Here is a 14,935-nt window from a genome sequence, read left to right as displayed (position 1 = left end):
TGACCAAGTGAAAACATTTATATAGAAAACTTGCAGTTCTCCAAATTAAAGTCCTATGTCTTTCAGGGTCTGCAGATGCCAGTTTTGAAAATATCCCATCCCAGTAGGTGTGAAGTCCAGCAAGGAGGCTTAGTGGTATGCTGGAGAGGCAGCTTGAGGCCGACAGTGGAGTGGAGGCCTTCTTGTCTCCATTGGGCATTCTGCATCGGCACTTGTGAGAGCTTTTGAGCAAGCATGATAAACTAGTGTGTTTGTGGAATGGAATACTGTACCACATGGCAAGGCACCGCTAGACTTAGCAATTTGTCACTGGGGTTTGTCAGTTTCAGATTACTTTGGTTGTAGATGTTTAGGCATGTCCTGTAGATAGTCTCCAAAGCATGTAATTCATATAAAGGAAATGAAAAGGGACATTTGTTTAGTAATCCACTTGATAGCAGCATGTTCTAGAAATAGGTGGTTTTTAAACTGATGTTTTGGGAAATAGAGCATCATTTTCTACTGCATATGTACATTGCCAATTTTCAAAGGATTGAGTAATAACTCTTCAGTGATAAAGAGGGCAGCACCTCAGAGGAACATCTTCTATATTATTTGATTTAGTTCATACACTGTCCTTGTTTTAGAGATGGGAGAGTGACGGTTTAGTGGCTTAGTGGCTTTTTCAAGGTCACCTAGTGTAATTTGAATGTAGGTGAATTTGGATTTGAGCATAGGTGAATGAATAAACTTTGTCTGATGTATATGCATAAGAGTTGCCATCCATTTTTGTGAATACAAAATAATTTTACCAGAATTAACCATGTGTCAGAGAAGGATTTAGTATTTCCTTTACAGATACGATTTTTGGAACTTTTTTCCCCTTTCTAATAGCCTAGTTTTTATTTTGTGGTTGCCTTGTTTCCTTAACATCTGTACCAATGGCCATAAGTTCATGGAAAAATCATCTTTTAACAAATATATCTATTTGTTTATTTAATTTTAGTTAAGTATAAGTTTAATTTTAGTTGTTTCGTGGATTAGCTTTACTGATTTATTGAGACATGTTTAAGACTTCCCACCTCAGTAATGATCAAAGTCACAGAACACGGGTCTGGAGACTTTAAAGGCCTTGGAAAGGATTTGGTGTTAGTCATTAATAGCTCAGGAGATGGCTCTCCTTTCTTCTGGAGGAGGAGGTTCTGGGTACCAGGCAACATGCTCAGTCATGGTCTTTGTTCAGGCTCAGGAGTCTCGGAGTAGAATTTTCCTCATGACAGGTGTAGACTTCACACAAGATCTCTTCTGTCTTCCTGACCTTGGTTTTACTCTTATTCCTCGCTCTACACTGCTGTCTCAGGGTCTGCTGGAGGAGTCTGGCGAAGAAAGCTTCAGAGTGTGACTGTTTCTTGGGGCAGAGCCTCCACTGGCTCTGGTTCTTCCGTGTCCCTACTGGAATTTCATTTCCTAAAGGGTAGCTCTGTGGAGACAGGGATGTGGTTACCTTTGTTTCCTGTGGAACTGTCGGTACTTAAAACAGTGCCATGCATGCAGATGGCACTTACTACATGTTGAAAGTATGAATATATTGTCAGTGGGATCCCAGATCACCTGTTTCTTTCTCTCTCCATCTTTCTTTCTCTCTCTCCCTCTTTCCTCTCTCTCCTTCTTCCTTCCTTCCTTCCTTCCTTCCTTCCTTCCTTCCTTCCTTCATTCCTTCCTTCTTTCTTTCTTTTCCTGAGGATCCTGGCTCCTAAGCACCTAATTTCTGAAGGTTAGAGGACAGACCAGAGTGGTTCCTGATCATTTTGTGTGTAAGGTTCCCTTTTTGATAGAAAGTGTTAGGGAGTCACACAGGATGGTAATTGTGCTTGTGCCTTTTTTTCTTTTTTAAAGATTTTATTTATTTATTTGTCAGAGTATGAGAGAGAAGAAGCAGGGGGAGCAGCAGAGAGAGATGGAGAACCAGGCTCTCCACTTAGCAAAGAGCTGGATGCGGGACTCGATCCCAGAACCCTGAGATCATGACCTGAGCTGAAGGCAGACACTTAGCCAAAGGAGCCACCCAGGAATACCCCCCAACCATTTTTATTTTTTTTTAATAAATTTATTTATTTGAGAGAGAGAGAGGGCACATGAAATGGTGGGTGGTACTGGCAGAGGGAGAGGGAGAGAGAGAGATAATCTCAAGCAGGGAGGCCTAGGTGGGGCTCGATCTCATAATGCTGAGATCAAGACCTGAGCTGAAATCAGGAGTCAGAGGGCTTAACCAACTGAGCCACCCAGGGGCCCCTATGCTTGTGTCTTTTGATTGAAAAAAAAAAAATTATGACAAAACGTAGGTGAATTCATTAACATTGAAAAATGCATTTGTTACAGAGCAGTTCATATATACATTTGAAAAGAACAGCATATCTGTGCAATGGATATCTCACTTAAGTAGTTGACTGGCAATGCTGACTAATGGTTTTTTTGTCCTGAGCCTCCCTGCACACATGAAATCTGTTTAATTTGTAAACTGGGCAGTGTGAGGACCACCAAGAGAAAATAAACACTGGGGACGACAGGCACGAGCTGACCCCCTCCAGGCACCCCCTGCTTCTTCCACGCCTCACTAAGCTGCTACTTTCCCTCGCAGCATCCTCCATCTCACCTCTCCAACATCACCTCTCGCGTCAGAATGGATTGTTGGTCACGGGACCTGAGCTCCTCCTCACTGGAGCCTGTTGCACAGACAGGTTCTGAATCGTAGAGCCTCCTGCTTCTCTTTTAAGTGTATCAGTCTCCTCCGGTTCCTTGAATTAGTGATGCCAGACAGGCTGATCAGAGTTGGGTCAGTCTCACTCATTCACGTGTTCACTCCCACATTTTGCTTACTCACTCAGACACATACTCACACCCTCACTGGCTCACGCCCTCACACCTTCACTCACTCACATCCTTACTCACTTACACACTCAGACCCTCACACCTTCACCAGCTCATGCTTCACTCACTCACACACTCACTCATATCCTCACTTATAGACTCACTTATAGACTCACTCCCTCACACCTTCGCTGGCTCTGCCTTCACTCACACACTCACTTGCTCATACTTTTACTTGCTTACATCCTCACTTGCTCACATACTCAGTCACTTGCTTACACCTGTACTCACTCATCCTCACCCACTTGCCTATACAGTCACTTACTCACTCACACCCTCACTCTGCCACACCTTCACTGTCTCACACCTTCAGTCACATACGCACACACATCCGCACTCAGACTCACTTGTTCATACACTCACTTGCTCACAACTTCCTTTGCTCAAACCTTCACTCGCTTACACCCTTGCTCACATACTCACGTCTTCACTTACTTGTCCACATCTGTGCTCACTCACATCCTTACCGACTTGCCTACACACTCACTGACACACTCACCGACACCCTTACTCTGCCACATCTTCACTGGCTTACACCTTCACTCACACACTCACATATATTCTCACTCAGGCTCACTTGTTCACACACTCACTTGCTGACACCTTCCTTCACTCAAACCTCACTTATACCCTCACTCACATACTTGCTCACATCCTCATTCACATACTCACATACTCACACTCTCACTCGTTCATATCCTCACTTGTTCGCCACTGACTCACTCCTCCATTTACTTGCACATACCTTCACTCACTCACTCACACCCTCACTTGCTCACACCCTCACTTACTCCCTCAGTCTTCCCTGCTGGCTTTTGTAGAGCCAACAAACACCACTGGCACCACCCACTACTAATACATACTGGTCCTGAAATTCACTTGCTCCTCATTATTTGCAGATTGTATATTTGCAAATTCGTGTCCTTACAAATTTGCTTGTGACTCTAAGTCATTAATAGTGACACTTGCGCGGTCGGTCATCTGCAGACATTCAAGGGAAAGCAGAAGGGAATGGCCTGATGGGCACTTTCCAGCAGAGGTCTTGCCAGGTGATGCTCTCTGTTCTCTTTCTTCAGCTCACACTATAAACAAATGTCCTTTGGGGGATCTATTTAGTGCCACGTTTTCCCTTTTTGTGCTTTTTGTTTGTGCTTTTTGTTTAAAATGCCCCCCAGGCATAGCGCTGAAGTGCTATCTGGTGTTTCCAAACGCAAGATGGCTGTGATGGGTCTTATGGAGCACACTAGATTAGTGAGAGAGTCTTTTGTGAGCGTGAGCCACAGTGCTGTTGGCTATGAGTTCACTGTTAATGAATCTACAACATTAACTTAAATAGAAACCCACAAAAAACAAGCTTATTTCTTGATGGTTTGATGAAAGTGTTATGACTGACTTGCATGGAACCTGACCCGGTGTTTCTGTTATGAGCAGTGCATCCATATTCTCGACTTCAATGTTCATGGTGACTTTAGAGAACAGAACTATCGCAAATAATGAGATCAATTCTACATACAAATGCAAATGATGCTTCCTCTTCCCAGCTTAGAATTGGTCCCAGAACTTGCAATTTTATTGGGGGTGGCAGATATACAAACCAAGAATTATACTTTGGTATAATAGAATTATGTACAAAAAGGGTTCAGAGAAGTTAGAGGAGAGAGCTTAATTCCAAGGCAGGAGAGAACTCCAGGATTATTCACAGAGGAGATGGAGAAAAATAGGCAGGTGTCTTGAGGAGAGGAAGTCTTGCGTGAAGGCAGCTTTGCAGCTGGGCTCAGAAACATGGTGGCTGCTGGATATATCCTGATTTGTTATCTTTAATTCTGGTCCCCCTGCTGTGGTCCTGTCTCTGCTTCTGTTTCTCCCACCTGCTGCCCGAAGCTACACTGCTGACATTGGAAGGTCTTTTCTGGTCACTGTCTTCAGCCATGGCATGGGAGGTGCCCTTGAGCCCTACAAAGAAAGCTGGCCCTGCTGGAGGCAAGGAGGAGCCACTACCCTGAAGGCAGCTACAGTGGTGGCCGGGCCACCTCCTCCCTCTTGCCTCCCCCATGCCGGGGACTGACGTGTACTTATGCAGAGACATCATTTTTCAGTTTTGACCGGTACACCTCAGTGGTGTACAAACAGGTGGCCGAGAAAAATGTCTGTTTTCCTGACACCCTTTCTGCCGAGGCCTCCCCCTCAGGATTAAAAGGTTATGGCATTAAGTGGGAGAGACATACACAGAGCTGTCTTTGTCCTCTTTATAAATGCTTAAAATCCTGACATGAGTTGATCCCCTCTTTTCTTACTCCTTTTTTGGTGTGTACTAGAATTCATGGAAATCTCCATCATTTGCTTTTTCCCTTGTAATGAAGCTCTCAAAGCTCAATGCAGTATTCCAAGAACAAACTTGCCAAGGTCATACCAAAGGCATCCCTTTCCCTGGGGTGCATGATGTGATTGCTTTACATTGAATGATTTTTACCCGTTTAGCTGCCATGCTGCATTGTATGTTCTCAACATAATTCTGTCCACACTTGGCCCTAGATTTCATCCCTCCTTCCTTTTTTCCACACGAATTGCTGTGTTTCATATAGTTTTTCTCTTGGTTGTGTCAATGTGGCCTGTATTCTTTTTCATTATCTTTCAAGTTGATTTCCAGTTTGCAGTGTTTTGGTGAAATACCGAAGCCTATACTTGCACTTGGAAAGGTTTGAAGCTGGAGGCAAAGCACAGAGTAGTGGAAACACAAGGCTTATTTGCATCCCAGCTCTGTGGCTCACTCGCTGTGCGACCTTGGGCAGGCTACTCAGACTTGCTGAGCCGTAATTGTGAAACAGGGCTAATGACAGCCACATCACAGCATTGCTGCGAGGATTAGAGGAGACGAAGCCCATAAAACAGCCAGCGCACTGCTTGGCTCCCAGTGGCTCGTTAGCACAAGCTTGTCCCCTTAGCATTCCTCATGGATGAGTGTGAGGAACGCTGCCCCTGTGCAGCCTCTCAGACACCTGACTGGATGTGAGATGCACAGAAAACGTGTTTTTCGCAAGTTTGAATTCTGGAACGAAGATGTATGACGAAGTCTATGAAAATAGATATAAATCTCCTTCATTCCTGCATCCCTGGAATCATTCTTTGAAGTGTTAACCATAAAGCCTTGCTTATCAAGATAATTGATTAATCAAGATTAATCAAGATTAATTTTAGATACTTTATTTTTATATGTAGCTCACTGTTATTTTATCCACATAGTTAAAGAAGTTTCTTTCTTTGGGATTTCATTTACTTTTGTATTATTGTAATTCTTTTTTTTTTTTTTCCTATGTTCACATATTAGTGGATTCACCAGGCTATCACAGCACCTGAAATGTCTACCACTGGAACTGGTTTTTCAGGATTAAAGCACAGTTTTAAAAAAGGATCTATGTCAGCGTATGAATTTTGCTTTGGAGCAATGGAATTATTAGTTGATGGTATTAGCCCTGATTACTGTTGGAAGTTGGTTGTTCCACTCTAGCAGAGAGAAGGGCCCTGAGAGAGTTAGACACAGTCACCTTTGTATTGCAAAGAGGAAAAGACAGCAACACTGGTCACTTTTTAAGAGAGCAGGGCCATTTATATGTCACAAAGTCAGGGGTGGGAGGAAAAGTTTGGTTCTAGAGAAATCTGGGCTGGCATGAGTATGGTTGGAGCTAGGAGCTGGGGACCCAAGAAGTAAGGGGGATGCCAGAGGCAGGCTTTATCTCCCTTATGACTTTATTTTACGTAGGGTTTCTCTGTGGGTATTGGGTGGTGATGGGGCTATAGGGCCCCCAAGCATTGGCTGGAGGGGGGTGTTGAGAAGTTAAAGAGTTCGGTATTATTTATCTTTGAGGTTGCATTTTGTCTACCCTATGCATGTGTCAGCTTTCCCATTGGGTTTGAGTTTGTTTTCTTGCAAGACTTGGTTTTTCCTCTCAAGTAAATTCTCCAAGGGAGAACTTATGATGTATGGTTTGTGGGTCAGGCAAACATTCATTAATGAGCCATGTTTCTGGTGGCCAACATGGCAAAGAGGACAGTGGCAGGCTCCAAAGTGTAAGGACAAAGTAGGCAAGACCCCTTCCAGACAGGATCATTCTAATGGTCTCCCAGGGAGAAGAGAGAAGGGCGCCTTGTGCCAAAGGGATGTCTTCTTCCTTGTCCTCATTTCTTCCTTGAAATAGCAGTCTCATTCCCTTGGCTGCTTCTGGAAGCATTAATTCAGTCTGCATTTCTGATCAGCTGTCCCCACCCTCTCTGCAGTGGGCAACTGATGCAGCACATTTTATTTAGTTTCTTTCCCTATTTTCCTCCACAACAGTTTCTTTTTCCATTTCCTGTTCAATATGTCCTTCCAGAGTTCTTGTGGATAGCTCTGCTTTTCCCATTTTGAGGTTCCAACACTGAATCACTAGAATCTTAGACCCAAAGAGACCTTAGAAATGTCTTAGTCCAATTCTCTCATTTTACAGAAAGGAAATTGAGGCCCAGGATTATTAATCAACCCGCCCTCCCACCCCATTCCCAGAGTGTGTGTCTGTGTTTGTGGAAGTTCGGCATTCCTTTACATAAGGAAATTCTACAAATCTTTTAGTTCTTCAAAAATAATCTTTGGGCTTCTACTGTCATTGTATTGGTTCATTTTTTGATTTCTTTTAATTTTATTTCTACAAACCAAGTTCTTAATTTAACCCGTTTTGTCTATCATAGAAAACCTCTGGCACATTTTTCTTTTCCCACTCCCTAAGGTATATATTGTGATGGTTATCTTGGAAACAAAGTAGTTGGATTCAATTGCCTTTGTCTTTTTGGATCCCTTATTTCCTTAATTTCTCCTCCCAGCTGTTCAGCTTTAAGGGTTTCTGCTATTGTGTGTCAGTCAGATTCTTCCAGGGCCTTCCCTCTGCTCTGGGCTCTTCCCTCTGGAGCTAAGAGCGCTAGGAGCTATGCACCGGGAGTTTTCTTCAGCGTTTGCAGGTCTTTGATGTATTTTTTAAGTCGTCACTGAATGGCCTGCTACTCTTACCAGATCATCCTGTAGGGTAAGAAATGTTACATGTGATTTCTTTTTACAATGGTGTTCTGAGATCCTAAAAGAAGTTTCATGAATTTTTCCTGTCAGGGTCTCAGTGGAAGCATTAAATGTGCCACATTTAATTGTCCACATAGGGACACAAGCAACGATGTTTCTTAAAGCGAATACTGGACTTCTCGAATTTGAATCCTTGTGCACCAGGAGCATGGTTTTCTTTCCCATGTGGGACTACATCTCTGGAAATGAATTACAAATTGATGAGCTGATATAATTTGCTAAACAAATATCCATGTCTAGAGGCAGATTCTAAGGAAGGCATCTGAATTGAATAGACTGTCTGTGGGCAGGTTCAGCTTTGCTGGTGCCACAGGATGGGGAACGCACAGCATAGAAAGTGTCCGTGTGCCCCCGGATTCAGATGGTCCCCAATCTTTGAACCCCCAACTGCCCAAGTAAGCTGCTTCTGGAGAGAAGGTCATTCGTGTTTGTTTTGTTTCGTGTTTGGTGAGGGAAGGAGTGGAGAGAAATGTCAGAATTTTTAATATTCTCTACATTTTGATGAGACCGAAAGAAAAATTGCCTGCCTCCTTGCTTCATTTTGTTTACATTGGCCAGACACAACTGATTCAGTTGTTTCCACAATTCCAGGATCATGGATATGAAAGCAGGCCCATCTGGAATAGTGGGAATTTGAAAGAGGTTTTGAAAGAGGGGGGCTTACGGTGAGCCGTATCAAGGGCACAAGGGGGTTGGCTCTGAACTGGAGTCTAATAAAATAAGAAATAGTGCCTTCTTGCCTATTCTCCTCTGTGTTTGTTGCTTTCTGTCTATTTGGGGACCTCTCCCAGGAGAGAAGAGTTAAAAGACCTGGCTTCTTATTAATGGTCCTTTAGTCATTATATTTAATCACCCCGATCCTTGCAACAACTCCCATTAAGTCTTTACTGCTAGATTATTAATGAGGAAGAGTACATCTGTACGAGTAATTGTGGTTGAGGGAGGTTTAAATACCATGACTGTAATAAATGGGAGATATGAGAATGAGGGATTACATCAAATCATTAACTTGCAGAATGTTTGGAAACTCTACTATCAAGTTGGTTTCTGTAGAGTCGCTGACCTCGAATTTATGGGTTGGGCTAGTTTGCGCAACTAGTTTAAGTGACCCATTGAGTTGAATAAATGCAACCATTTTGGGTGGTGGTTAAAGCTACACCATATATATTTATAAATAGGTTTATAAATATGTAAACATAAATATATTTTTATATGCATATAAATATGGAAATCATGTTTTAAAATAATAGCATGACATAAGCCTATATGTTTTCCATGAGAACTGTTGAGCCTCACATTTTGAAAAATTCTGATTTCAGTTTTTAAGTGGGTATAGATATGAATTGGGCATAATAAGGCCTATGTGGATTACATATTTTCCAATTGTCTAATATTTTAAAGTGGTATCTATATGAGTTTATGTCTTATAACATTCCTAAGCATTCTCAAGGGTGTGCTGTAATTTTCACATTATTATCTCATTCTTTGGTTTTAATAGGATTCATAAAAGTTTTGAAGTTTTAATTTCAGTTTTTCCCACTGCTTAGAATTTGATGATATAAAATGAAAAGAGGTTTCCATAGTTGCTAACATTCACCAGATTTTGTTCCAAAGCATGGACTTTAGTAGACTTTTGAATTAAATCCACATTCTCCACCCAAGCCTAGTGATATAATCCAACAGTTCAAAGATAGGTATGCCATAAACAGCTATAGTTAAATAATCTAAAAAAAAATTAAAACATGGAAATACAATAAAACAAGAATTGATCACTTTATAGTGGAATACTCTATAAACTGTCTGCATTGGAAACATGTGGTGAGTTTTAAAACATCTGAGTTCTATAATTCTAAAGTGTAGAGTTGATTGGAAGGCAGGAGTTTTTTTTTCCTCCTCTGCATATATAGAAGAATACAGGCTAATATGTTTTTGCTGTCCCAATTTGCACTCGTTTGCTTATTTTTAATTTAGAAAAATCACTGCGAGGTACAAATATAAAGTATAGTCACCTCGACTAAGTATTTTGTCACTGAGTTCTAAAGTGCAATCATAAAGAAAGCAATTCTGTAAATCTTGCTATTTTATCTGTCTGTCCAAAAACAGAAGTCACACATGAATGTAATCCCCAATAAGAGGAAGAAATTATTTAAAAGCATATACATGGCATAAAAAAGGAACAGGGTCTTTAATTCTTAATGATCATTTTAATTTTTGAAGTACATCAGTTTATCTGAGTGGCATTATACTAATTGTATTATAATTACAGGAGCTGAAATGTACCAGCGCTTTTTCAATGTAATGTCTGCACAATCTCATTTAACTTGTTAACTGAAGTCAGACAACCCTTCTGTGTAGGAGGCAATTGAACTCTTAACCATCACAAAAAGTGCTGGCTATAGATAATACTGCTTTAAATGGAATAATTCACTTCATTTTTCTGGGTTGCCTAGAAAGTTCTATTATGTGTATGTAAAAAAATGCTGTAAGAGCCTGCTAGGGGAAATAGAACAGTGTTTTCTGAGCAGTGAGAAGGCTAGTTCAGTTCCTTCACTTACAACTTTTTTTTAAAAAGTTTTTTTTTTTAAATAAACTAAAAAAAAAAAAAACAACCTCTCAGAACATATACAATGAGAATCTTTTCATAAATTCTGAAACCAAATGTGTTCCCTTGCTAGATTGTGATGTCCCTACCACTGTAGAATTTTGTTTATAATTTCTACGTAGTCCTCCTGCAAAGCGAATATTGTTTTCTAAAAATTACATTTTGTTAAGGTAAAGAAGTAAGGAAGCATATATGAGTCTTAGAGTAACAGTTACTCCATGTAATTCACTAGCGTAGTCTGCGAGCCCTAGCCTTTCCCTTGCTCGGCCCTCTGTAGTGCCTGGCCCTTTGGAAATAGCACCAGGAGTCGGTCTGGAGGAGTCACAGTGCTTAGAGAAAAGCAAAAAATCCCAGAAGGAACTGGTCTCCAGAATGCAGGGCCTCCAGTAGGGCTCCTAGAAACTTCTTGCTCAAGTGGCTTTATTCCCATAATAAAGAGATCCTGTGGTACAGACCAGGGGTAAGGCATTTCACATCTGGGTCCTGCTGTCCCATGTATTTAACAGGAGAAGTTGTATTAGCTCTTTTCCAAAGTTCCTCCCTGTTGTGAGAGGTTATGATGTTAACATAATGTCAACAACCACCATTATTTATGGAGGGCTTCATCTGTGCCAAGCATGTTCATTGACTGCATATTTGTAATAGCCCTCTCTCAAGATACTAACCTGCTTTAAAGTTGAAGTTACTGAGGCTTGTATAGGTTAAGTATATAGTCGTAAATGTCCCATAGCTAGTGAAGGGCAAAGCTGGAATCTGCGTGGGCCTTCGATGCCGCAGCTGGGCTCTTCACTTGCGTGCAAACTACCTGTTTTCTGCTGAGGTGACATGTCTGTGTTTCTAATCCAACAAAGTCCATTTTACTATAGGTGTGATAGTTCTATGAAGCAACAGGACTAGTACATAACTCATGCTTCCAAAAGGAGACAGAAGTGTTCTATTTTTTAAGTGAAATGTCTGTCAGGTGATACGATTTCCTGCTGAGAAAAAGAAAGCTTCATTTGAGTTAGTTTTTCATGTTTTTTGAGGAACTAAAGGTTCAGCATGCAGTTCCGTATGCTGGTCCATTTTATTAGGTTAAAAAAAACAAAAACAAAAACATAATTTGTTTGGAAAATTTACTTAATCACAGCAAACCCAAACCAGACATTTTTAGCCAGGAATAATCTTGTCTGTGAGGAGAATATTTATTACACAGATGGAAGTAACGACTAAAATAGCTGGTAATGTCTTTAACACACTATTTTTATTTCGTCAGTCTTAATGGAGATGAAAGAGAAATCACATGCAGCCTCGTCCTTCCTCCAGCGCAGGGGAGGGTAGAGGTTGTGTTTTCTCAGAAGAATGAGCCTCTAGGTTTCCATGTGGAGTGAGGTGAGGGGCTGTCTGGCCACTGCTCACCCCCTCCTTCTGAGGGTGGAGCTTCTCCTGGCACCCCAATGGGTAATCCAGCTGAGGAGGGAGCCCCACATGACTTCTCACTCCCCACAATTCATTTTGTCCCTACAAACCCAACATCGGCATTCCAAAATTTCCCCATCGTTTCTGTCCTTGACAGACGCGTTGTTTTTCCTTTTGGCTTTGCCCTGTTTGATTTAAGAAAAACTTGTCCAGTGAGGTAAGAGGAGGTGCCGGTAAGCGCTGTGTGCTTTGGAGTGGGTGTTAAGCCTTTAGTTCATGAAAAAAGTAGGGGAGCCGGCCTCACATTGGACTGTTATTTTGTCAAATTCTCTCCCTTCCTCCCTTTGCTCTCCTGAATTACTCCATTGCAAGGACATGATGGATTCTGCCCAGCTGCCCTCTATGAACTCAGTGTACTAAATTGTGTCTCAGGTGTGTGCAGTGAAAAAGGACATCTGTATTTTGGTGATGTCTAGTTTGCTGTCTTCTGGGTCTGAATGTCAGAAAGGGAAAAACGTCAAATGCCCTTATCCGTTCTGCTGTTTTAAGTCTGTGCATGGACATGTGTTGTTTTTTGGTTTGTTTTCTTATTTATGTAAGGTGCCAGAGGGGCAAGAGCAAGGGGAATATTTTTAAAGGTCATTATATGTTCATTTTTTAAAAGTACCATCAAGGAAGGTATTGATTTGAAAAGTTACGGTCCAGTGGTAAGAAGAGCAGAGGCCATTCAATCCCGTTGCCTTGTTTCTTCTTCAGAGGATAGATAGCATTTGTGACTTGGGTGTGCTCTTGGTTCGGGGATATAAGGTGTCTGTTGATTCTGGTCATGACTACTGTCCATGAGACACATGACTGCAGGAGCCCTGGGCCGTGGGGTTAAATGGGACCTAGAGTTTTATAAAGCTCAGGTGGAGGGAGAGGTGTAATACATTTGTAAAAATGTGGAACCTTCTAACTTTGAGTGTAGGAATAAGTACAGCTTTTCTGTTGGTAGCTGTGTGCCCGAGAATGTGGCTTTTTAAGTTGGGGGGCTCTTTCTGTCTAAATTAAAGGAAGTAGGAGGGCAACAACAATTGTTTTTACTTCTTTGTATTCAGGAAGACTCAGTCACATAGAAAGCATTCTATCTTGAAATGTGGACCGTGGATTAACTGCAGAATTCCCCCAAGGGCCTGTTAAAAATGCATATTTCCAGACTTTCTGGATCAGAATTTTAAAGGGTTGGAGATTGCAAATTTGCATTTTAAAGAAGCATCCCAGGTGATTCTTCCTTAACCTGAAGTTTGAAAAGCACTCTTACGGAGTGGTAAGTAAACTCTCCTGCTTCAGAGGGCAGAAGATATCCAACCTCAGTGCTAATGCTGAGCATGTTGGTCTACACTGCAAGTACTTTATAAAGCATACATTAAAGATGAGGCAGTTGTCTGAACTTTTGGCTTCGGCTAAGGCTCTCCCCCGCAGGATGCTCGCCATCCTAATTGCTGCTGTAAAAATGAGAACAACTCATAGCATTGGTCGTCCCTTGTTTGGCTTGTTCAAATAATGGGCATATGAAAAAAAATCTAACTAGAAAATGTTTGGAATCTTTTGCACTTCAGTCAGCATGAAAAGCAATTAGCATGTAGTTAAGTTTATACAGTCAGGCACTTTTGCAAATACACCACAATGGTTAAAATGGTTAAAATCAGTGTTTTCTCACCAGAGTTATATTATGTCATGATTAAATATTGCTTTAAATACAGAAAGCAGGTATTTTTGCCAAAATACTTACTTGTTTGTTTGTCTGTTTTAACAGGAAAAACTAACCCAAGAGTGTGTATTCAGAGAACAGTTTGAAGAAAACTGGTATAACACGTACTCTTCAAATCTATATAAACACGTGGACACTGGAAGGCGATACTATGTTGCATTAAATAAAGACGGGACCCCAAGAGAAGGAACGAGGACTAAACGGCACCAGAAATTCACACATTTTTTACCTAGACCAGTGGACCCCGACAAAGTACCCGAACTATATAAGGATATTCTAAGCCAAAGTTGACAAAGACAATTTCTTCACTTGAGCCCTTAAAAGAGTAACCACTATAAAGGTTTCACGCGGTGGGTTCTTAATTGATTAGCTGTGTCATCACACCAGCTCCACTGTTGCCAAACTTTGCCGCATGCATAATGTACGATGGAGGCTTGGATGGGAACATGCTGATTTTGTTCTGCACTTAAACAGGCTTGTCCTCCTGGAGGACCGCCGCTGCCCACTTGCTTGATTTATTGTGAGAGGACGAAAGGGAGACTGAGCGGGGGTGTGAGTGTGTGCGTGGATGAGTAGCAGGGGAGTTGGAAGAGAGAAGCAGAAGCAGAGAGGACCGCGGCCTGATGCATGCTGGGATTTAGACGCGCTTTTACATTTTTGATCAGTTGTACTTCATCTTGTATCAGCACAGCTGCCATACTTCAACTCATCAGGATTTTGGCTGGTGGCCTGCGCAAGGGTACGCTGCATTTTCAAAGGCATGGAGGGTGCAGTCTTACTTAAAGGACTTTTTCAGTTCATGCTCACGGGCGCCATCCCGGTGAATTTAAAGCAAAGACCTCTTAGTTTAAAAAAAAAAAAAATTAAAAAAAAAAAAAAAGGAAAAAAAAAAGAAAAAAAAAGTTAAATTTATTTATAGAAATTCCAAAGGCAACATTTTATTTATTTTATATATTTATTTATTATATAGAGTTTATTTTTAATGAAATATGTACAGGCCAGATAGGCATTTTGGAAGCTTTAGGCTCTGTAAGCATTAAATGGCAAAGTCCGCTACGAACCTGTGGTAAATTCATGCAAGTAAATATAACGGTGCATGGATATGAGAAATTCTAATGACCCTAATGTACTAAAGGCGACAATCTCTTTTGTGCCCGTATTATTGTAAACTTATGCA

General features: G+C 41.4%; 1 protein-coding gene across 1 annotated transcript in view; it reads left to right on the top strand.

Annotated features, from left to right (window-relative positions):
• The window catches only part of LOC111159933 (fibroblast growth factor 9), a 30,562-nt gene extending 15,946 nt beyond the window's left edge, over nt 1-14,616 (top strand). The window contains exon 3 of the mRNA XM_022522620.1: nt 13,804-14,616. Coding sequence (XP_022378328.1) covers nt 13,804-14,049 — 246 coding nt within the window. The 3' untranslated portion in view covers nt 14,050-14,616. The remainder of the gene's footprint in view (nt 1-13,803) is intronic.
• Nucleotides 14,617-14,935: the final 319 nt, after the last annotated feature.

This window comes from Enhydra lutris, unplaced genomic scaffold (genome assembly GCF_002288905.1).
Source record: "Enhydra lutris kenyoni isolate GAN:26980312 unplaced genomic scaffold, ASM228890v2 scaffoldscaffold71, whole genome shotgun sequence".
In the NCBI taxonomy this organism is placed as follows: Eukaryota; Metazoa; Chordata; class Mammalia; order Carnivora; family Mustelidae; genus Enhydra; species Enhydra lutris.
The sequence above is the reverse complement of the archived record's forward strand: the minus strand, read 5'-3'. Positions and strand labels throughout refer to the sequence as shown.